Source organism: Pelophylax lessonae, assembly GCF_965119305.1.
Source record: "Pelophylax lessonae genome assembly, chromosome: 1".
Lineage (NCBI taxonomy): Eukaryota > Metazoa > Chordata > Amphibia > Anura > Ranidae > Pelophylax > Pelophylax lessonae.
Window position 1 is genome coordinate 306,800,492 of NC_138768.1, and position 22,580 is coordinate 306,823,071.

At 41.7% G+C, this 22,580-nt stretch overlaps 1 protein-coding gene across 6 annotated transcripts in view; it reads left to right on the forward strand.

Moving 5' to 3' along the window:
• The window catches only part of EMID1 (EMI domain containing 1), a 163,887-nt gene that overhangs the window by 25,381 nt on the left and 115,926 nt on the right, over window positions 1-22,580 (forward strand). For all 6 annotated transcript variants that reach the window (XM_082265842.1, XM_082265843.1, XM_082265839.1 and 3 more), the window contains exons 2-3: window positions 20,771-20,884; window positions 21,041-21,144. In XM_082265842.1, coding sequence (XP_082121968.1) covers window positions 20,771-20,884; window positions 21,041-21,144 — 218 coding nt within the window. The remainder of the gene's footprint in view (window positions 1-20,770; window positions 20,885-21,040; window positions 21,145-22,580) is intronic.

Consider the following 22,580-nt stretch of genomic DNA (forward strand, 5'->3'; position numbering starts at 1 on the left):
TCACAGGTCTCTATGATCATTTCACAAGCCCATCCCCCATACAGTTAGAAAACACTCCCCTAGGCTCACACTTCACCCTTTGATCACCACTGTGTTAACCCCTTCCCTGCCAATGTCATTTTTACAGTAATAGTGCATATTTTTAGCACTGATGACTGTAGTAATGTCACTGGTCCCCCTAAAAGTGTAAAAAATGTCAGTTAGGTGTCCGATCTGTCCGCCGCAATGTCACAGTCCCGCTAAAAATCGCAGATTGCTGAAATTACTGATGAAAAAAATAAATAAATAAAAATGACCTAAATCTTTCCCCTAGTTTGCAGGCGGGATAACTGTTGCGCAAACCAATCAAAATACGCTTATTGGGATTTTTTTTTACCGAAAATTTGTAGCAGAAAACAAATTGGCCTAAAAGGATGAAAAATTTAGATTTTTACATTTTTTTGGGGGGAATGTTATATAGCAAAATGTGAAAAATATTGTTTTTTTCTTTTCAGAATTGTCACAATTTTTTTGTTTATAGCTCAAACATTAAGTGCCGGTTCACACTTGTGCGATGGGGGAAGGCTGCGAATTCGCAGCCTGTTCCCGCATCGCATCCGCACAAGAGGCGCAGTTCACACTGCCATATGCGATACGCAGGGGGTGTCAATTAAATGTTAACGACCCCCCCCCCCCCCCGTTTGATCGCATATCGCAGTGCGATCTGACAGTTCACACAGGATCGGATCGCACAAGTGTGAACCACTGTGCGATCCGATCCTGATGCGGCTGAAAAAAAGGGTCCTGTGCATCTTTTGTGCGGGTGCAGTGCGAATTTTAGCCATACAAAGTGTATGGCTGAATTTGCGTCTGCACAGAAGATCGCATGTAATAAAGGAGCAGTGCGCTCCGAATTACATGCGATCAGCGCACCCGCAGAAGTGTGAACCGGCACTAAAAATCGCAGAGGTGATCAAATACCACCAAAATAAAGCTCTATTTGTGGGAATAAAAGGACATCAACTTTATTTGGGTACAGTGCCGCACGACCGCGCAATTTTCCGTTAAAGTGCCGAATCGCAAAAAATGGCCTGGTCATTAAGGGGGCAAATCCTTCCAGTCCAGAACTGGTTAAATAGCAACTTCCACTCTAGTACACATTGCTATAGCTGACTATACAGTGGTTGCATGCTTTGTTTTATTGCTGCATTTTGATTACAGTGTTTTAGTGTTATTACATGTGAATTCACACTTCACTGCTCCTTTAGCTAAGACGCACTCGGCATTGTGACCACACATCTAAACGTACAGGAAATAAGCTAGACCTGATTAAAGGGGTCATTGTCCCCTGTCATGATTGTGGAGGTCTTTCAGATGGCCAAGTGTAGAATGAACTGAATGGAGAGGTACTGCCCAACTATAAACTGACCTATGCTAATCGTAGTTGCTCGTCGCATTAAAAAAAAAAAAAGTAGGAAACTTGCTAATCCTCTGTTTTTTTTAATATGACACTATAACCTAATGCCTGGTACACACGATGAGATTATCAAAATAAATATCATCCTTTTTTTTTTTTTTTGCATGCTAATCTCATATCGAAACTAGAGAGTTTACTAATGTTAGAAAAATTCTCGTATAACAGAATAAAAATTCGGAAGTGATGGAATTTCTAGTAGTGTATTTGTATTGTATTTTCGAACGACAACTGTACTGATTCAACAAAAATCATACGATCTGGTATGATATGAGAAAAAAATGTCCTGCTTGTTCCATGGGATAATATCGGATGAACTGTCGCGATCGGCTTTTGAAAGCTGTGTACTGACGATCAGATTATTTTACGAAAGCGGTATTTTTTATACAATTTTCTGTTATGGGCCATTAGGATAGATTTGTCTTTTTGCCTTTTTGAAGTTGGAGGTGGCCCATTATTGTGTGTCTACTTGTACCTTGGGGCATTCTGACTTTTTTTTCCCTGTATTTTCCTTTATTTTTTAGTGTTCTCTTTTTTCCCAGTATAATCCTGCATAGCATTTTCTTTTATAAACTGAGTGAAGCAGAAACAGAGCTTGCAGTACTTTTATGCATCAATGATTGGTCATTGCTTTTATTCAAAAGGCAGCATGTGCAGTCATTACAGAGGTCAATGATCACTTTCAGGTTCATCTACTCTGAGTTCCCTTTAGATAGCCAGAGAATGCAGAGCAGCTTAGCTGGAAGTGCGCTGCAGAGCACAACCCCATATACATAAAGGCCCGTACACACGTACCGATGGTCGGCATACAAATGTTCGTCTTTTCTCCCCGGGATGTCGGTGTCTGTTGAAAAGTGCAAAGACAGCACAAGGACAGCACAAGAATTTTGTCTGCAGACTTCAGCTGACTGCAGAAGTGATGTCATGTAATGGTTAACTTTCCCTGTGTTTTTAATTTTCTGAGCATGCCCAGTCTTGCAAATCTGCGGTCTGTCGGCCGAATTCTGTACTGACAGGCGAACAATCGTCCGTTCTGGTGTCCGCAGACAAAAATTTTCATGTTTGCACGAAAGACTTTTGTCCGCGGATTGTGCGCAGACATCTGTCGGAGGCACCATACTAACACGCATACAATCGGCAGATCTTTCGTCCGCCGACGTTTGTATGCCGACGATCGGTACGTGTGTACGGGCCTTTAGTCAGCACTACTCAGCTGTGCCCATCAGGACTGTGTTGGCAATCAGCGTCTTTAAAAATCATTTTCATGTTTCTCTTCACACACAGTTTTTAAGGAGGGTGGAGAGAAGAATGAAATTAGAACCCTGCCGCTGTACTATATTGCACTCATTTGTGGGGTTTTTATACTGGCACATTGGCAAGGGCTGGTGACATCTTCATGTTCACAGCCATGTAGTGCTGGTTAAGATCCCTTATATTGTATGCAGTATACTGTATTCTATGACCCTTTAGAGAAGTCACGTGGGCCCCTTTCTCAGCAGGGGATTCTGGACTGATCCCCTGCTGTGTTGGATCAGAATGAAAACAGATGTCACATATATGACACCCGTGTACATTACGATTTTTCTTCCATTTTGTGATAGAGGAAAAAGAGACCCATGTAATACCTATAGGGGGATGGATGGCTGCGGATATGCGTCAGCCTATATCCATCACATCCGTTTATGTAAATACAAACAGACTTGGATGCAAACATATTACATTTGGATCAAAATAAACAACACATGTCCGCTTACATCTGGCTATCCTTAGGGTTCATGCACACAGGACTCTCCCTAGACGCCTTTCTCCTGGCAGCAGAAAAACGCTGGATGCTGGAAAATGCTTGTGACGCGTTTGGCTGCATGTAGCAGCATCAATGCTTGGGTGTTAATTTATTATACTGGCCAGAATAATCATTTATTCTGGCCAATGAAATTAAGTAATGCTCAGGCACTAAATGCGCCTAGCGTTAATGCACGTTTAGATGCATTATCATGCGTTTACACATGTTTTTGCAGCATCAAGTGATTTTCTGTCAAATCTCTCTTCTATACTGCCTCTTAGGCTCGGTTCACATTTATGTGATGCGGGAAGGCTGCGAATTCGCAGCCTGTTCCCGCATCGCACACGCACCCCCGGCAGTTCACACTGCCATATGCGATACGCTGGGGGTGTCAATGTAATCTTAACGACACCCCCAGTTTGATCGCATATCGCAGTGCGATCGTGCAGTTCACACAGGAACGGATCGCACAAGTGTGAACCGCTGTGCGATCCGATCCTGATGCGGCTGCAAAAATGCCTCCTGTGCGTGTTTGCTCCGGGTGCGATGCGTATTTAGCCATACAAACTGTATGGCTAAACTCGCACCGCACAGCTGATCGCATGTAATGTCGGAGCAGTGCGCTCCGACATTACATGCGAACCCGGCACTCGCAGAAGTGTGAACCGGGGCTAAATGCTACTGCTCCTATTTGTTCTGGCAAAATAAGGGACAGGACAGGGGAAAGATTGACAGATTAGATCGCAGAGGTCAGAAGTGTGAAACACACAGAGTGCAAAGGTCAGGTGTAAGTAACGGAATAGGTGCAGAGGTCAGGTGTAAGTAACACACAGAGTGCAGAAGTCAGGTGTAAGTAACACACAGAGTGCAGAGGTCAGGTGTAAGTAACACACAGAGTGCAGAAGTCAGGTGTAAGTAACACACAGAGTGCAGAGGTCAGGTGTAAGTAACACACAGAGTGCAGAGGTCAGGCATAAGTAATGGAATGAGTGCAGAGGTCAGGCGTAAGTAACACGCAGAGTGCAGAGGTCAGGTGTAAGTAATGAAATAAGTGCAGCGGTCATGCGTAAGTAACACACAGAGTGCAGAGGTCAGGTGTAAGTAACACACAGAGTGCTGCGGTCAGGTGTAAGTAACGAAATAAGTGCAGAGGTCAGGCGTAAGTAACACACAGAGTGCAGAGGTCAGGTGTAAGTAACACACAGAGTGCAGAGGTCAGGTGTAAGTAATTAAATAAGTGCAGAGGTCAGGTGTAAGTAACACGCAGAGTGCAGAGGTCAGGTGTAAGTAATGAAATAAGTGCAGAGGTCAAGCGTAAGTAACACACAGAGTGCAGAGGTCAGGTGTAAGTAACAAAATAAGTGCAGAGGTCAGGCCTAAGTAACACACAGAGTGCAGAGGTCAGGTGTAAGTAATGAAATAAGTGCAGAGGTCAGGCGTAAGTAACACACAGAGTGCAGAGGTCAGGTTTAAGAAACACACACAGAGTGCAGAGGTCAGGTGTAAGTAATGAAATAAGTGCAGAGGTCAGGCGTAAGTAACACACAGAGTGCAGAGGTCAGGTGTAAGTAACACACAGAGTGCTGTGATCAGGTGTAAGTAACGAAATAAGTGCAGAGATCATGCGTAAGTAACACACAGAGTGCAGAGGTCAGGTGTAAGTAACAAAATAAGTGCAGAGGTCAGGCGTAAGTAACACACAGAGTGCTGTGGTCAGGTGTAAGTAACGAAATAAGTGCAGAGGTCAGGCGCAAGTAACACACAGAGTGCAGAGGTCAGGTGTAAGTAATGAAATAAGTGCAGAGGTCAGGCGTAAGTAACACACAGAGTGCATAGGTCAGGTGTAAGTAACTAAATGAGTACAGAGGTCAGGTGTAAGTAACACACAGAGTGCAGAGGTCAGGAGTTTATGATGCTGAGTACAGAGTTCAAGGTCGGTAATGCAGAGTGCAGATTTGGGGGGTAAGTAAGTGGGTGCAGTAATTAAATAATAATGAAAACATAAAAGGGGGTAAGTGCTAAAGAAAAGAAATGGGCAGCTTGCAATAGGTAAATATACAGTACCCAAACAAACCAACAAAGAAAATAATGCAGCCTCCAAATACAGAATAATACAAAATGAAAGCATGTGCTATCAACACAGCATTCATAATGTGCAAAAAGCATTCATAATTTTCAAAAATAATAATAAAAAATAAATCAGTGTAAATAAAGTCCAAGGCACAAGAGTCCAAATGTGCGATAAATATCACTGCAAATAAATGGTCTTCCACCAGCTAATGAAAATCATCTCCACCACGTGTGAGAGTAAAATGCACTCACTGACATTAAAGCTGCCAGACAAAAACAGCAACATGTGCTATTGTGTCAACAGGATCCTTTACACGCGGTCAACCACCTCCATTTTCACAATGGGGACAACCCGCAGTACCACTTCTCACCACTGGGGACAGTCAGAAGATTTTCTTGATACTGTCTCGGGAAAAAAAGTACTCACCACTTGAGATGGGCTCAGGCGTGTTCAGGATCCTGCAGCTGTACAGAGTGGGAAATGTCTCAATGCCTATGATTAGCGGTGTGCAGTGTCGGCAGGTGGGTTGGTACTAGGATCCCGATCACACCTGAGCCCATCTCTACTCACCACAAGGAGCCACAAGCAGGGGACCACATATAGTGTAGTATATTTATTAAAAAGTATAGATTCCACATAAAAAAAAGTAAAAGGCTTCATCCAAATGCCAGTAAAACGATCATCATACCAAATAAAACAGTGCACTTACAAACAGAGTTACCAGTTCCAAGCATGTAAGGGGCTGTGAGAGGTCAGTGTGTAGCTCCTGCCCCAACGCGTTTCATGCAAATGCATGTACTAGCATCCCTTGAAGATGTACATTTGCATGAAATGGCAGCTTTAATGTCAGTGAGTGCATTTTAGTTCTGTTGCTCACGTGGGGTGAGGTGGTTTTCTATTAGATGGTAGAAGACACTTTCTTTGCGTTGATATTTATCACACATTTGGACTCTTTTGCACCTTTCTGCACCTGCCTCTTGGGGTGGGCTTTTTGGCCAACACCAGAGGAATTTTTTATTCCTGGCCGGGGGGCCTGCCGAGGTCTAGCACTTAGGCACTACCCAGCACTTCTCCACTTCCCTTTTCCCCACTCTGTTTTTCTTTGTTTGTGTGTTCACGTATGTCCCTTTTTGGTTGTTTTGTCACTGCACGACTTGGATGGCGTAGGTCCTCGGGCCTGCCCTGTAAGTCTTGGGAGGGGGTGGATATGGCCTTTTGGCTTAGTTCGCCCTCTCCCATGGGGTCTCCCTTCGGGGGAGCCCTACCTAGTACTCGGGGTGGGCTGTTTCGGCAGTCCTCCTGAAGAATGGGGTCTGCCCGGCTTCGGCTGGGTGGACCTAAGTGAGTACCTCAGTCCCTGTCAGGAGCTTCGCGCCCCGGGGGATCAGGGTCAGGGCCCTTCCTCTTCGGAGGAGGGCCATGTGTGTACGCCTTGTGCACTTTTTTGTGTGTTCACGTTTGCGTGTGTGCACTTTTTTATGCACCGGGTGTAAGTCTTTTGAGTGTGTTTCACACACCACGGGCTTTAAAAAAAAAAAAAAAAAATTTGGACTCTTTTGCATTGGACTTTATTTACACTGATTTATTTTTATTATCATTTTTGAATATTGTGGATGCTTTGTGCACATTATGAATGCTGTTTTGCTGTTAAATAACCTCCAGTATTTGTAGTGATAATAATAAAGTGCAGGCATTGGGATCTTTGTGAAGTTAAGGGGGAAGCCGTCAGCCCAAAACTCCCATTTAAAACTCTGAGGAATCAGCATGTTTTAAAGCTGCACTCTCCTCTATCTCTCCTCTCCCCCAGCTGAAATGTTGCCTCCCTTGCTGTCAGGGAGGCAACTCCTCCCGTCCCTCCCCCTCTCCAGGCAGCCACTTTGACAGACAGGCCAGGCACAACTCAAGTCATGTGACTTCCCAACATCACTGCGTCCCGTATTGAATCAATATGAAAGGGTAGCATTTAACTTGAGATCTGGAATGATCCCATTTTATAGGGATGGCAAAACATCTTTCTCGACTCTATCCAAAACTAAAACAAAAGGGCTGTACATACACTTTAAATGCAGGGCCATTTGCACTCTTCAAGTACACTTATACCTCAATATGAATGTGTAGGTAAACTTTACCCAACTTGAATATAAACCAACAATGTTCCTAATAGTATACCATTTGACTCCCATTAAGGAGGTCCCAGACTGGAAATTATTTTGGTATTTTAATATTTCAATATTTTTATTGAAGTAATAAGACAATGCCGAATAAGGCACAATTTTGAAGAATAGTGCAAACAGGTATAAAATCGAGAAAAAAAATAGAACCGTGTATTCTTCAATTATTCGTAAACATAGAATCTCCTAGTGTTGATCTGGGAGATCCCAGCATTGAGTAATCTCAATAGAATTATCAATCGGGGTAACAAAACAATATATAAAATATAAGAAAAGGAGAGGGGAGGGAAAAAAAACAAAAAAAACACAGGTATAGCGGAACCCCTTTGTACATTCCTATATACCTATTATATTCCTATATATACAACGGGAGCAAAGAGAGGAAGCCCAGGAACCAACAAAAGTCTCTGCTCACCCGGCGCTAAAAAGCCCTAAAACTCAGATGAATAAATAAATACAATTGCATTGAATATAAGCTGCTGCTATAAAAGTGAATAACATCAATAAGGTGCATAAAAGATCAAAAAAAAACAAAAGGCTCATAGACTCCTTCACACACTAGCAGCGCTGAGGTCCATGAGTGAACATGAATCAATACATCATCTAGAAGTCACTTGCTGACGAAACGCGTCAGGGCGTGGTCACGTAATCACGCAAGAAGCCCTCGCCACGCTGATCCTTCGAGGCTCGTAGCCAGGTACCGGGCTCGCACACAAGACGGATGTTAGCGGTAGGACTGGCGGCTCTCATGCAATAAGGTTGATATGAATTCTGCTTTCTTGTAAGTGCAACTGTTGAAGGGGATTGTTTTGGGAATAAAAGCGTACCTATTTATACTGGATTACGCTATGTTGCTTCTTTATTACTACTCCCTATGTGAATGGTCCATATGCTGGTGAGACGTTCCACCTGTCATCTGACGGCGGTCCCTTTGAAACCTATTGGGGAGATTGAAGGATAGTATGGCAATCCTACTTGCTTGTTTGGCACATTTGCAGATTTGATCTGGTAAGTGTTCCCACTTAAGGGTGCACATAGCGGTGTGGTGAAGGTTCCTTTTTGGGCTCTCTGCAAGGATACGCACTCTCAGCCAACTTCCTTTTGGGACTGCATGTCTGGACTTTCTTTTCATTCATTGATCAAGATGATGTATTGATTCTATATTCCTATATATATTAAATAAAACCACAAATACAACTACATCCCCTAGACTGTTAATTGACTGAGCCAGAGAGTAAGGAGTTAAATTGTGCGTGCTGCAGTTGCTATCGGTAACCCAGGGGGATCCCAAGGTGAACAATCCTGCAGACCTCAAGGGGGCAGTGCTACACTAGAGATGAGTAGGAGTAATAAGGACACTTGGAAGAAAAAAGTGGATGGCTGCACACTCCAGTGGGACCCTTGCAAAATAACCTTATTTGTAATGAAAAGCCAATAAAAGACATAATAGCATGGGAATACACAAGAGATCTATTGACGTGTTTCATGCTACAGAGCACTCACTCATAACTATGAGGAGTGTTATAGATGTTAATGTCCTGTGTATCGTCATGCTATTGCGTCTTTTTTTTGGCTTTTTGTTACAATAAAGATTTAGAATTTTGGAAGCGTCCCGCTGGAGTGTGCAGCCATCCACTTTCTCCGTCCAGATTTCTGCGGTTGAGAGCCAGGTGCACACATTTATGTGAGGACTTGTAAAGGGGTTGACGGCACTGACAGCAGCCGTATTGTATGTGGGAACCAATGTCGCTGCAATATAGGTTTTATTGAATAAAGTTTGGATTTCTCTGGCCTTTGGAGTGTGGCCAGCCTCTGTTCTCTGGATGACAAGATATATCATTTAAATCCACGCTAGGAAAATTATACAGTATTAAAAAAATATATTTACAGCTGCTGTTCACTGTCTAAACTTAGGAAAATGGGGTACTGAAAAACAGCTCTTGCAAAAAAATAATATGAAAATAAAATAAATGTGGGTCACCTATGTGATGGTGATCATAAAGTGCAATCGTGCTAGATCCAAAATTGATAAATACAATAAATAATCACAAATACAAAGCGCAATAGTGCTGATACAATATACACCAGGTGCAATAAATGCAAAGTGCAATAGTGCTAAGTGCAACAGTACTCAGTGCAACAAAAGATCACAAATACAAATAAACACTGGTGTGACAGTCCAATGTGATTGCTCAAATCTGTTCTCTGGATGTTTGGACTAAGATGATCATGGATTGGACTGGCACCTTACTGCATAATGGAGGGGCTGATATATGGTGAGTCCACATTGATGGTGCTTGTTTCTCTTGACATGTAAATGGGGCATCGTGGACCTACCTGGAGTGGTCTTTTCCCTGTGTAGGACTTTTAGGAATAAGGACGCTGTTGGCATTGGCTTGTCTAAAGGGAACAATAACAACCAAAACACTATGCTATATACACAGCATACAGGTTCTGCAGACCTTCTGCCTTAGAATGTGCCCTAATTACTGTGCCACAAGCTAGAGTTTCACAGACACACATGACATAAACCATAAGACAAATTACTCTTTTAGAAAAATGAAATCGTTTAATTATATAAACTTTTCTGTACACAAAATATAGACATAGTACTACCATTTGTCTAAGGCTATCTTAAAGTAGAATTTTATTAACCACTTAAGCCCCCGAGGATTTGGCTGCTCAAAGACCAGGGCCTATTTTGCGATTCGGCACTGCGTGAATTTAACAGACAATTGCACGGTCGTGCGGCGCTGTACCCAAATTAAATTGATGTCCTTTTTTTCTCCACAAACAGAGCTTTCTTTTGGTGGTATTTGATCACCTGTGCGATTTTTACTTTTTGCGCTATAAACAAAAAAAGAGCGACAATTTTGAAAAAATAACAATATTTTTCACATTTTTTTATATGAAATTCCCCAAAAAAATGTAAAAATCCAAATTTTTTAACATTTTAGGCCAATTTGTTTTCTGCTACAGATTAATTGTTAAAAAAAAAATCGCAATAAGCGTATATTGATTGGTTTGCGCAAAAGTTATTGCGTCTACTAACTACGGGAAAGATTTATGTCATTTTTATTGTTTTTTTTTTTTACTAGTAATAGCGGTGATCTGCGATTGTTTTTGCGGGACTGCGACATTGCAGCGGACAGATCGGACCCTTGACTGACATTTTTGACCCTTTTGGGGGGTACCAGTGACATTACTACAGTAATCAGTGCTATAAATATGCACTGTTACTGTAAAAATGACACTGGCAGGGAAGGGGTTAACTTTAATGGTGATCAGTGGGTTAAGTGTATCCCTAGGGGCGTGACTCTAACTGTAAAGGGGTGTGGCTTGTGATGTAACCACAGAGACATACGATCCTACATAGTAGGATCGTATGACCTCTGCAGTTACACCAGGGAGAATGACAGGCGGCTTTGTTTACATTAGCCGCCTGCCTTTCTCCCTCTCCAGCTGGAGATTACGAGTGACCGGCGGACATCGGAGCTGCCGGTCACTCGCGCGGGGATGCTAGTTAACGAGCGGGGGCAGGAGCGCGTCCCCGGCTGCGCGCGCTCGCCCCCTAGAGGCTCGTAGGCGAGCAACGTAGCCCTACGTCATTTTGCCTGTAGGGGGCTGACCGCCGCAGTAAATAGTCGTGCGGCGGTCGGCAAGTGGTTAAAATATTCAGTGACTATTATAGACAGCGAAAACCTTGGTCAGGAGTATGTAACATACAGCTCAGGTTACAAAGTATGGCAGTCAAGAGTATGACTGGTTATGTATACACTGTGCAAACTAATGAATGTAGTACCCCCTTACACTGATGGTGATTGTAAGGCCCCCTTATATTGGTGGTGAATGTCCTCTTACATTGGTGGTTAATGGTGAAGTGGCTCCTGCTGGTGTTCAGTAGTGAAGGAAATGAATATACATTTTGCATCAGTGGTTACTGGGGAGATGTTCCCACAGTGGCAGCTCTGGCTCTGCTGAGTTATGTCAGCAATAGAACTATACAGATGCTGTCAGGTTGGAAGTCACTCTTTCCAATAGTTTCTGAATGTAGTCAGGGTGCCACAAGACAGCAACAAACCCAAGGCATGTGTCACAGGTGCCAGAGTCTAGTGATAAGAATGTTCAGACACACTGCCAGTGCTGTGTGAATGAAGCCTGCAATTGAAGAGACAAGGACTCACTGCTCAAGGTGGTGTAATTGCCTGATGACTCACACCGGTGCATGCCTCGGCTCGCCTCCGTGAAAACTTGATAAAGGAAAAGGAATTGGCAGCACTCCAGGTTGAGTCAAAATCCAGATTTATTGACTGGACATCCAAATTATGACAATCGTGACAAGGTAGACGCGTTTCACACACTGACTGTGTGCTTAATCATTACCAGTTATTATTATTCAATCATTGAATGAAGCCTGCAGTCGATGTTTGAAGGCTTCATTCAGAAATACAATGTAACAATATTGTTACATTGTATTTTAGTGCTTATTTGTCATTCAAAGTCCTTTGATCTGCAAGTTATATCAATTCCAACAAACCTTCTTTTTTTTTTTTTTAAATGAAAGCTATTCTTATTTAAAAACCTTATTAATCTTTAAACAAGTCCAAATAGCCCTTATAAAGTAACTTTTTTTTTTGCTTTTTAATTTTTACTTATTGCATGTAATTTTTTTTTTTTGTGTACATTTTGTTTTTTTGTTTTTCCTGTACAGAATACCAAACTTTTTTTTTTCATTTGCAAGTGACCTCACTGTATTTTAATATAGAAACATTATTTACCATTTATTTATTAACATTATTATTATATACCTGTGGCAAAACAGGTACCCTGCATCACATCCTGTGGGGCTGCGCATCCCTCACGAGTTTTTGGCATAAAATATTCCAGTGTATTTCCTCATGCACAGGAGTATTTTCCCCCCCCAAATCCAGAACTGGCAATATTAAATATTAACATTGACATATACCCTCACAGCCATAGACAAATGGTAACTCACATACTGTTAGCAGCCAGGACCCTTATTCTCCGCAATTGGAGATCTACTACCACTCCCAATCTACCTGAAGTAATATCTCTGGTTAATGACAATTATCTCCTAGAGAAATCTCTAGCAATCAATTCCCTGTCATATAAAAAATTCCAAAAGTCCTGGGAAAGCTGGCCCTATCTAAATCAGGCATTAAGACTCTCTTGAAATAATAATACCTGCCTAATAGCCATAAGGATAGTGGTGGTGCTCCCCCCGACCGGACCTAGTGACAATGCTCCTTAGGGTTCTGGGCCCGGAACGGTGGAGATTCTCACTCCTATTCTACTCCCTTTTTTTTTTTTTTTTTTTTTTTACTACTACTTTTCCACTTGCCATACCTCTTTATAACCTGTAATGCTTTGGTTATACCTGATTCCTCTATGTTATAGTTCATTTATCTGTGTACATGCATTGGAACCTGTTGAAAAACTGTAATTCCTGTTATATTTGTTCTAATATTTGCTTATGTAAAAACTCAATAAAAACTTATTGAATGAAAAAAAAAAAAAAGAAACATTATTTTGGGGTTGCTGTAAAATTGATAAGTCTCAGAATAACATTTGCATTTTTGAAAGAGGAGTTTGAGTAGGTACAAGTTACCTTTCCAACCTAGGTGTGATTTCATCTCTTCCTATTCATTGCAACTTCTTCCTCTTTTAGGATTTCTTTGTACATAACAGTTAAACTTATATATGACTATGTAACCTCGCCTCCTCCTACACACACCTTTACACGCGCACATTGTTTCTTCAGGGGTCTCTGGCATACAGTTCAAAATTTCAGGAGAATCTTTATGTTTACCCCTGGAGCAGTCTTTGTCTGTGACACTCCCTCTCCCCTCAACAAAAATATGCTTGAGCAATTTCAGTGATATTGTAAAGTGTATCAAAAGGTGTGTATTCCGATTTTTGCATTTATGTTTGCATCTAATCTTACAGTGGTACTAGTAGTCTAGAAAGTAGCACTAAAAACGAAATTCATATCTTTCATTGCATAAACAACACCAGGAGAAGTAGATAGAAGAGGTTAAAGAGAAGCGGGCATTGTGGAAATATGGGATCTGCTACTACAGAGCAAAGTAAAGGGCTATCTGGGCTTCACCTTGCTTCATTACTAGGTCAATCCTTGACCAAAAACAAATATATATGTCAGGTCTCCCATCCATCACTACTGTAGTTATATACTTTTTCAAAGGCCATGACTTACATAGAATGTTATATATATACAGTATGAGCCTTTACATGCACATTAACTTTAATGGCATCCTAGTCCTAGTCCGTAGGGTTCAATATTGAGTTGACCCAACCCTTGCAGCTATAACAGCTTCAACTCTTCTGGGAAGGATGTCCACAAGATTTAGGAGTGTGTCTATGGGAGTGTTTGACCATTCTTCCAGAAGTTCATTTGTCAGGTCAGGCATATTGGATGAGAAGGCCTGGCTCGCAGTCTCTGCTCTAATTGATCCCAAAGGTGTTCTATCATGTTGAGGCGCAGGCCAGTCAATTTCCTCCACCCCAAACTCACTCATCCATGTCTTTATGGACCTTGCTTTGTGCACTGGTGTGCAGTCATGTTGAAACAGGAAGGGGCCATCCCCAAACTGTTCTCACAAAGTTGGGATCATGAAATTGTCCAAAATGTCTTGCTATGCTGATGCCTTAAGAGTTCCCTTCACTGGAACTAAGGGGCCAAGCCCAAGCCCTGAAAAACAACCCCACGCCATAATCCCCCTCTCCATCAAATGATTTGGACCAGTGCACAAAGCAAGGTCCATAAAGAAATGGACGAGTGAGTTTGGGGTGGAGGAACTTGACTGGCCTACACAGAGTCCTGACCTTAACCCAATAAAACATCTTTGGGATGAAATAGAGCGGAGACTGGGAGCCAGGCCTTCTTGTCCACACTAGTGTCTGACCTCACAAATACGCTTCTGGAAGAATGGTCAAACATTCCCATAGACACACTCCTAAACCCTGTGGACAGCCTTCCCAGAAGAGTTGAACCTGTTATAGCTGCAAAGGGTTGGCCAACTTAAAATTGAACGCTATGGACTAAAACTGGGAAGTTCATGGGACAGAATGGAGAGCAGTGACTGACAGTCACTGCTCTCCACTCTGAACAAACCAAGAGCTGAGTGGAAATGTGATCTTTAAGTTGTTGGTCTTAGAGCCAATGAGAGACAGCTGCAGCATTACACTGATACTGCAGCATGGAGGTGAGTATGAAGGTTTGTTTTTTGAAAACTCCAAACTTCTCTTTGTTTGCTATTGTTTTAAAAACTTTTTTCTTTATATAGTTGGCAATTATACAGTATATTGTACATACATCAGGGCAGCTATATTTGCTTGCTCTGGGTGATCTAATGCAAGTATTTAAAAAAAAACTTTCTAGCAGATTCCCACCTTGTGTTATTCTGAATAAATAGCTATTCTTTTCACCCTTGCATGATTCTGAATGGGAGGGAATGGTTCAGTATATGTGTTCTAATGAGAAATGCTACAGGGGGTGCATCCCTCTAGAAGTATTTAACCATTGGGGAATATTGCACAGAACACCTCCAGGTTGTCAATTTAATTTTACAAAAAATTACAGCAGCTGCAGATTAAAAAAGTAATTTTTGATAACATTAAATTCCAATATGGCTGTGTAGCAACTGTATATGCTATATTATTTGCAGGTATGTCACACTCTCCACCTACTCCAATCAGAGAATGCTTTGCTTTCATTCTCAAAATGCAAAGCATTGTCTGAATAGCACTCTTGCCAAGCAGCTAATCTCTTGTGTTCAGAATGCATCAGACCAGCCTCTCAGCATGGGACCCAGAAGCAAGTGGAGATCAATGTAATAGCTATGTCTACTTCAGTGATTTCCAGCTTCCAGGGGCATCGGCTAACTATGATATATGCATAGTTTCATTGGTCCAAGACTGACCAATGTAACTATGTGTAAAATATCTATTCCTAGAATTTCTTTTTATTGTCTTTGCCACAGGCATAGCGCCAGAATGTAAAAGCCTCATAGGAACTACCTGAATTTGTTATGCTTGTCAGAAATAGCAAGAAATGGTCACGTGACTTCATGAATTTGTCTCAGGATTTTCTAATATGGCCATAATGCTAGAAAAGTGTCGCAAATACTTTATTGAAGTGTCCCCAGTATGTCTCTTCTCCATTGAAAAAAACGTATCGCTCACAAATTTTATCTTTTTTACTTAACCACTTAAGCCCCGGAAGATTTTACCCCCTTCCTGACCAGGGGGTATTTTGCGATTCGGCACTGCGTGACTTTAACGGACAATTGCGCGGACGTGCGACGCTGTATCTAAATGAATTTGGCGTCCTTTTTTTCCCACAAACAGAGCTTTCTTTTGGTGGTATTTGATCACCTGTGCGATTTTTTGATCATGCACTATAAACAAAAAAAGAGCGTAAATTTTGCAAAAATAGCAATATTTTTCACATTTTTTTATATGAAATTCCCCCCCAAAAAAATGTAAAAATCAAAATGTTTTAACATTTTCGGCCAATTTGTTTTATGCTACCTTTGTTTGGTAAAAAAAAATCGCAAAAATCGTATTTTGATTGGTATGCGCAAAAGTCATCGCGTTTACTAACAAAGGGATTTTTGTCATTTTTGTTGTTTTTTTTTAACGCGTAATGGCGACGATCTGCGATTCTTTTTGCGGTACTGCGACATTGCGGTGGACAGATCGGACCCTTGACTGACATTTTTGACACTTTTGGGGTTACCAGTGACATTTCTACAGTAATCAGTGCTATACATATGCACTGTTACTGTAAAAATACACTGGCAGTGAAGGGGTTAACTTTTTTTGAAAGGGAGGGGCTATGTGTGTCCCTAGGGGCGTGCTTTCTACTGTGATTGGCTGTGGCTTCAGATGTATGAACAGTGATCAATGGTTCTACATAGTAGAACCGTATGATCATCCTTCATACACAGGGGAGAATGACAGGCAGCTTGTTTACACAAGCCGCCTGACTTTCTCCCTCTCCCCCGACGATCGCAGAGTGACCGGCGGACATCGGGTCCCCGGGTCACGCGCGCGGGGGGGTCCGTGACCACGTGGGAGCGGGAGCGCGCCTCCGGTGGCGCGCGCTTGCTCCCTAGACCCTCACAGGCTAGCGACGTAGACCTACGTCGCTTTGCCTGTCAGGGGCTGACCGCCGACGTAGATAGTTGTGCGGCGGTCGGCAAGTGGTTAACTATTGCACAGTGCCTAACTCCTGCACAATTTGTATTTATTTTTGGATAGAGTAGGGAAAATTTTCCATTTCTATTAAGGGCTTATTGGAAAGATCTTTCTTTTTTTTTTGTCCCTTTAATGCCATCCAAGAAATGGAGGATGTGGTCATCTCGAGGGAAGGGAAGCATAGGCAGCAATAAAATTATTGCCATGTCTTTTTCACATGTATTTTTTACCAGCTCTTATCACTTTCTGTCTTGACAGTCATGGAAACTATACATTATGCTGCTATGGCCATTTTAGTTATTTTTCCAATAAAACATAGAATATAATTTTTAGCTACTTTTTGGAAATTAAAGGGTCAATTGTGTTTCAGTCAGTAGCTGGTAGAGTGCCCAGTGTTGCCATGTAATTATCTCATGCAAAGGCATTCCAGCCAGATTTCCAATGGAAAGAATTAACCTACAACTCTTTCCATGCTGACCTGGAAATAATGGCCTGCTGCTGGTCAGTCTTCACAGCATGGCATTCTTTAGCAAGGTTCCCCAGTTTATGACATCTGATGTGACTGAACTTACCACCCCCAGCCACGTGCCTCCACCTCAAAGCTGTCATAGAGATCCCAACAATTTCCTCTCTAAGTATCCCTATCTAACCTCTGCAACCAGCGGAACCCATGTATGTGGCCTCTCGGCGGTACTGTATTCTGACAGCAGGAGGTTTCCCTACTGTCACAATATAATGATTACTGCTGCTGGTAATCATCCAAAAAAAAAAACCCAACAGGCTGAATCAATAGATCGGTTTCAGTACAACCAGCCTTCCCATAAATGGATCGAAATTCAATTAGTATATTGCCAGCTTAAGAAAAACAATGTATGACTTAAATCCAATCAGAATATATTACAAGGAGCCAATGTCTCTATTTATAGACCAACTTATTACAAATCAAACTCACTTTTCTGCCCATTCCCTAAAGCAATTGCTTAATTTTCACCTCCTGTATGAATTTTCTAGAAGGAGGATGAATGATTTGAGGAATGCTCTTAATACATGTTATTAGGTTTTATTATTTAATAAGGATTTTTTTAGCCATTGAGCATGTGGAAAAGTGTACTTTTGTAAAGACAAGTCAGAATGCAAAGGCATCCCTTTGTAAGTATATGAGGAGGTAATATTTGCATCATTTGTGAAGACCAGGAAAAAGTGCCGTGCTGTTAATCACCCTGATGCTTGCACCTTCACTCCCTTCATCACACAAATTGGAGCAAAAGGTTTACCTTGGCTGGAGAATTTTCTGATATGGAAACTCTCACTGGGTAGTTAGGTGACCAATTGCTAAAAACTTTATTACTGTAAAAAGAATCTCTTCTACCAAGGTAAACTGTATCTGTGTATTCTTCCTCACTGGCAGAGATCATATGACCAAATGCTTAGATATGGATTCCCAGAGCAACTGTTTCACCAGTTAAGCTGTAGGTATTAATATGTTTACAGGAACAGATGCTAAAATATATCTAAATCCTAACCTTTTTTGTTTTGGATAGAGTAGGGAAAGGTTAGAACTTCTGCAAGGATTGTTTTTACCATTGGGGCAATTCACCTTTACTTCTCGTCTCAAAGAAACATCAGGAAAAGAGAGCAAAGCCCTCCAAAGTAAGGGAAATACTCTCTTAGACAACTGTCACAACAACAGATATCCTCCTTGGAAAATGACCCCTTTTATTCCTGTTCTAGTAAATTTAAATTTTGATTTTTTTATTACTTTTAGTCCAAGTGAAAAGTGGGAAAAAAGCAAAAAAAAAATTGCACTACCTACATTTTAAGTTATACAACCAGCCTTTTTGGTTTGTTGGAGTCGTAGTGTCTCAAACCAAGGTGTCACGTACCTTGTGGCTGAGCCTGACTTGCAGAGGGAGGCTTCTCAAACAGCCTCGGTTCGGGAACCACTGATGTTGCGACAGTGGCCACGAAAGAGTGGTGAGGTATGAGTGCCTTTGTAGTATTCCGTTGGAAGTAGTGATGAGTAGCAGGTGCATCACCAGAGCTGGCCGGATAGCTGAAGCAGCTGATGACAGCAGAAACAGCAGACCCTGGACTGGTAGACAGCAAGCAGCAGTAGGCAGTGGCAGATAGCAAGTGCAGAAAGACAGGTGGCCCACAGTAGAGGACGTTCCAGCCAGGAGCTTTGCAGATGCAAGCAGGGCAGAAGAACAACTGGATATGTTGTCAGACAAGCCAGATCAGCAACAGACGATCAGATAGAGGCATAGACGGCAGGCAAGGAGTAGTCAGGATACAGGAAGAGGTTGGCAGCACGAGATCAGGCAGATGGGCAAAAGACAGAGCAAAGTTCAGAGGCAAGCCAAGGGCAGGTAGCGTTCAAGCAAAGTCAGAAGCAAGACGGGTCAAACACAGACGTCAGCAGAATTAGATACAGGAAAAGGGTACAGCTGCAGATCAGACAGCAATGGACTAGTGCAGCTGCTGCACTTACATAGGCCATTTGGCATCAGTGTCACTGACTGATGCACATGTGCATAGGTGTGCGCGTTCGCATCTGCATGCACCTGTGCCCAGCAAGATGGGCACACGCAGGCCTGTGCCTGTGCATTAGCATCCCCCTCGGAACTCCAGCACGTCCCTGACACCAGGTTAGTATTTCGGGGAAAATGAAAAATTCATGCCTCAGTTCAATTCTGTAGTAAAAATGTTATTAGGCTGAGAGGGCACACGCATCCTGTCTGGGCTCATTCATTTTACTCATTTAGAGCTCTATGATTCTGAGTGGTACAGCTCTGAAGTAGTGAAATGCGTCATGGGGAGAGGAGCCAACACAGGATGAATATGGGTTCCTATCTTAATAAGATTTCATTACAGGAGCACCAGAGGACAGTCTATGTTTTTTATCGTTTGAGGGTTGGAACAAGGTGAGGAGAGAGCACCTAGGATTGGAGGAGCGAAGTGTACTGATGACGTGGGGCAGAGCTGTCTTTTATATAAGTATTTCAGGGGTTCTGCCTCAATTTAAATATTAAAGGTAGTGAGCAGAGGATCTTAGTTTTGGCAATTGGCCTACCTTGACTACCTGGAACTCTTTTTAATGGTTTCATCATCCAAAAAAACAAAAATAGAAGATTTTTCACATTAATGCAGAGAATGCATTAAGGTAAAAAAACCTTCGGCCTTTACAACCACTTTATAGTCTCATACCATTAAAAGAATACATATTTCCTGGGGTCCTCCTTCTTCAGGGCTACAAATAGTAATAAATAAAAAATTCTATCAGTATTTAGTAATAAAGATGAAGACAAAAAGGTCATTAAATGTGAAAAAGACATAGCCAATACAACATAAAAATGCTACTTATACATACAGATGTGTAGCCAACGGAACAAAGTTTGATTGCTTCTGGCTGTTCTGGATTCTGCTGGTTGCAGATTCTTCTGCTTTCCCCTGAATTCTGCTAGGTTCCAGAATTTAGTGGGTGGAGGAGACAGACCCTCACCTGCATTTTCATACAGCCTCAGCCAATCCCTGGCAGGAAGAAAGGCCAGTGACAGTTAAAGAGTTCTCCATTACCTTTTGTACTAGTTCTGGAGGGCTAACTCCCCACAAGTTTAATAAGCAATAAATCTAAAAAAATACACTTTCTGCCTGGTTCTTGTGAAGAGAGACTGGGAAGCTATGGTGTGCCTGTTACTATAGTTACTATAAAGATACTAAAAAAAAAAAAACTATATGCAAAATCTAAAAAATAAAATAAAAAAAAACAGCAGTAAAAAGTTGAATGAAATTCTAAACTTTTACAACTGTACTAAAAAAAAAAAGCTTTATTGATAATATGTCCTTGTTGGAGTTTCTCTTACTTCCTATTCCACAGATAAAGTTGGTTAGTGGGGGTCACAAGCAGAAGCTCAAAAATGTCCAAATTCTGCCCAAAACTAAAAAGCAAATGCAAATAATGCTTTAAAAAAATGTCTGTTGTTTGATTATTGTAACCTATTTCCTTTCTTTGGACCTGCTTGTACCTAGAAAATAACATCTGTGTATTTTAGGAACTGGTGCTCTGTCCCTATCAGTCGAACAGTGTCTTGCCAAGTCCAGAATGGCACCTTTTTGCAGAGAGTGTACCAGAACTGTCACTGGGCAGCAGGCTGCTCAGGGGGAAGGTGAGAATGGGTGATCAATTTTTCTGTTACTATGTTTCTTGCTGCCTCTATTTTATTTTTTTATTGCATTGCTTTAATGTCATTTATATTAGCACAGCTCTGACTTTCTTCGTATGCAGTATTCAGCAGTCCATTATAGTTCTGTTTCATTTTTAGTTATAGGACTGTTGTCAGGCCAACCTATAGAGTCAGCTACAAGACAATGACCATACTAGAATGGAGATGCTGCCCAGGATACAGAGGAGCTAACTGTGATGATGGTGAGTATTGAGAATACACGGGGGAGTAAAAAGGAAAGTAGAGGTTTTCACTAGATAATAATGCAGAAATGTGTCCTCCTATCCGTGTAAGGGAAAACACACGTTACATACAAATTATGAGCTTGTGAGAAACCTGCACCACTGACACTTCTAGTAAAAAAAAGTCCTTATCACAGTGAGCAATGTGTATTTTATTATATAGTATTATTTGGGGGGGCATTTTAAGGACAATCAAGGCTTTTGACATTTTTTATTTTTATTTTTTTATTTAAGTTTTATAAAAGGTTGATGCAACACTAAAAAAAGCTCTGTTCTTGATGCTGTCCTGGTACATGAGATTGGAATTCACTCATTTTGTCCTAAACAATAGAAGGTGGATCTGATTTTTGCAACACATAGCTATAGCTTTTTTAGCATGGAAATGTAGAATAGTGTCCTTTCAGCCATATCTTCTACTAGACCCAATAGGCAGGTTTTCAGTGTAAGGTTCAAGGGTGCCATGTAACCAATTTTATACAGTCCATTACATCTTGTCAGAATAAGGATATTTTAGGATGGGTCCAAAACATATGGAAAACATTTCCTGTAAGCTGTCCGTGGTGTCAACAGGCCAAAGAAAGACAAGGGTTCATTTTCTGGAGTCTATATGGTGTGTAGTATGCTCTATAAAGAATTTTGAATGGCACCAGCCTGTCTCTGACAGATACCAGCTGTTTAAATGTACAGTATCTCACAAAAGTGAGTACACCCCTCACATTTTTGTAAATATTTTATTATATCTTTTCATGTGACAACACTGAAGAAATGACACTTTGCTACAATGTAAAGTAGTGAGTTTACAGCTTGTGTAACAGTGTATATTTGCTGTCCCCTCAAAATAACTCAATACACAGCCATTAATGTCTAAACCGCAGGCAACAAAAGTGAGTACACTCTTAAGTGAAAATGTCCAAAATGGGCCCAAAGTGTCAATATGTTGTGTGGCTATCATTATTTTGCAGCACTGCCTTAACCCTCTTGGGCATGGAGTTCACCAGAGCTTCACAGGTTGCCGCTGGAGTCCTCTTTCACTCCTCCATGACGACATCACAGAACTGGTGGATGTTAGAGACCTTGCGCTCCTCCGCCTTCCGTTTGAGGATGCCCCACAGATGCTTAATAGGGTTTAGGTCTGGAGACATGCTTGGCCAGTCCATCAGCTTTACTCTCAGCTTATTTAGCAAGGCAGTGGTCGTCTTGGAGGTGTTTGGGGTCGTTATCATGTTGGAATACTGCCCTGCGGTCCAGTATCCAAAGTAAGGGGGTCATGCTCTGCTTCAGTATGTCACAGTACATGTTGGTGATCATGGTTCCCTCAATGAACTGTAGCTCCCCTGTGCCGGCAGCACTCATGCAGCCCCAGACCATGGCACTCCCACCATCATGCTTGACTGTAG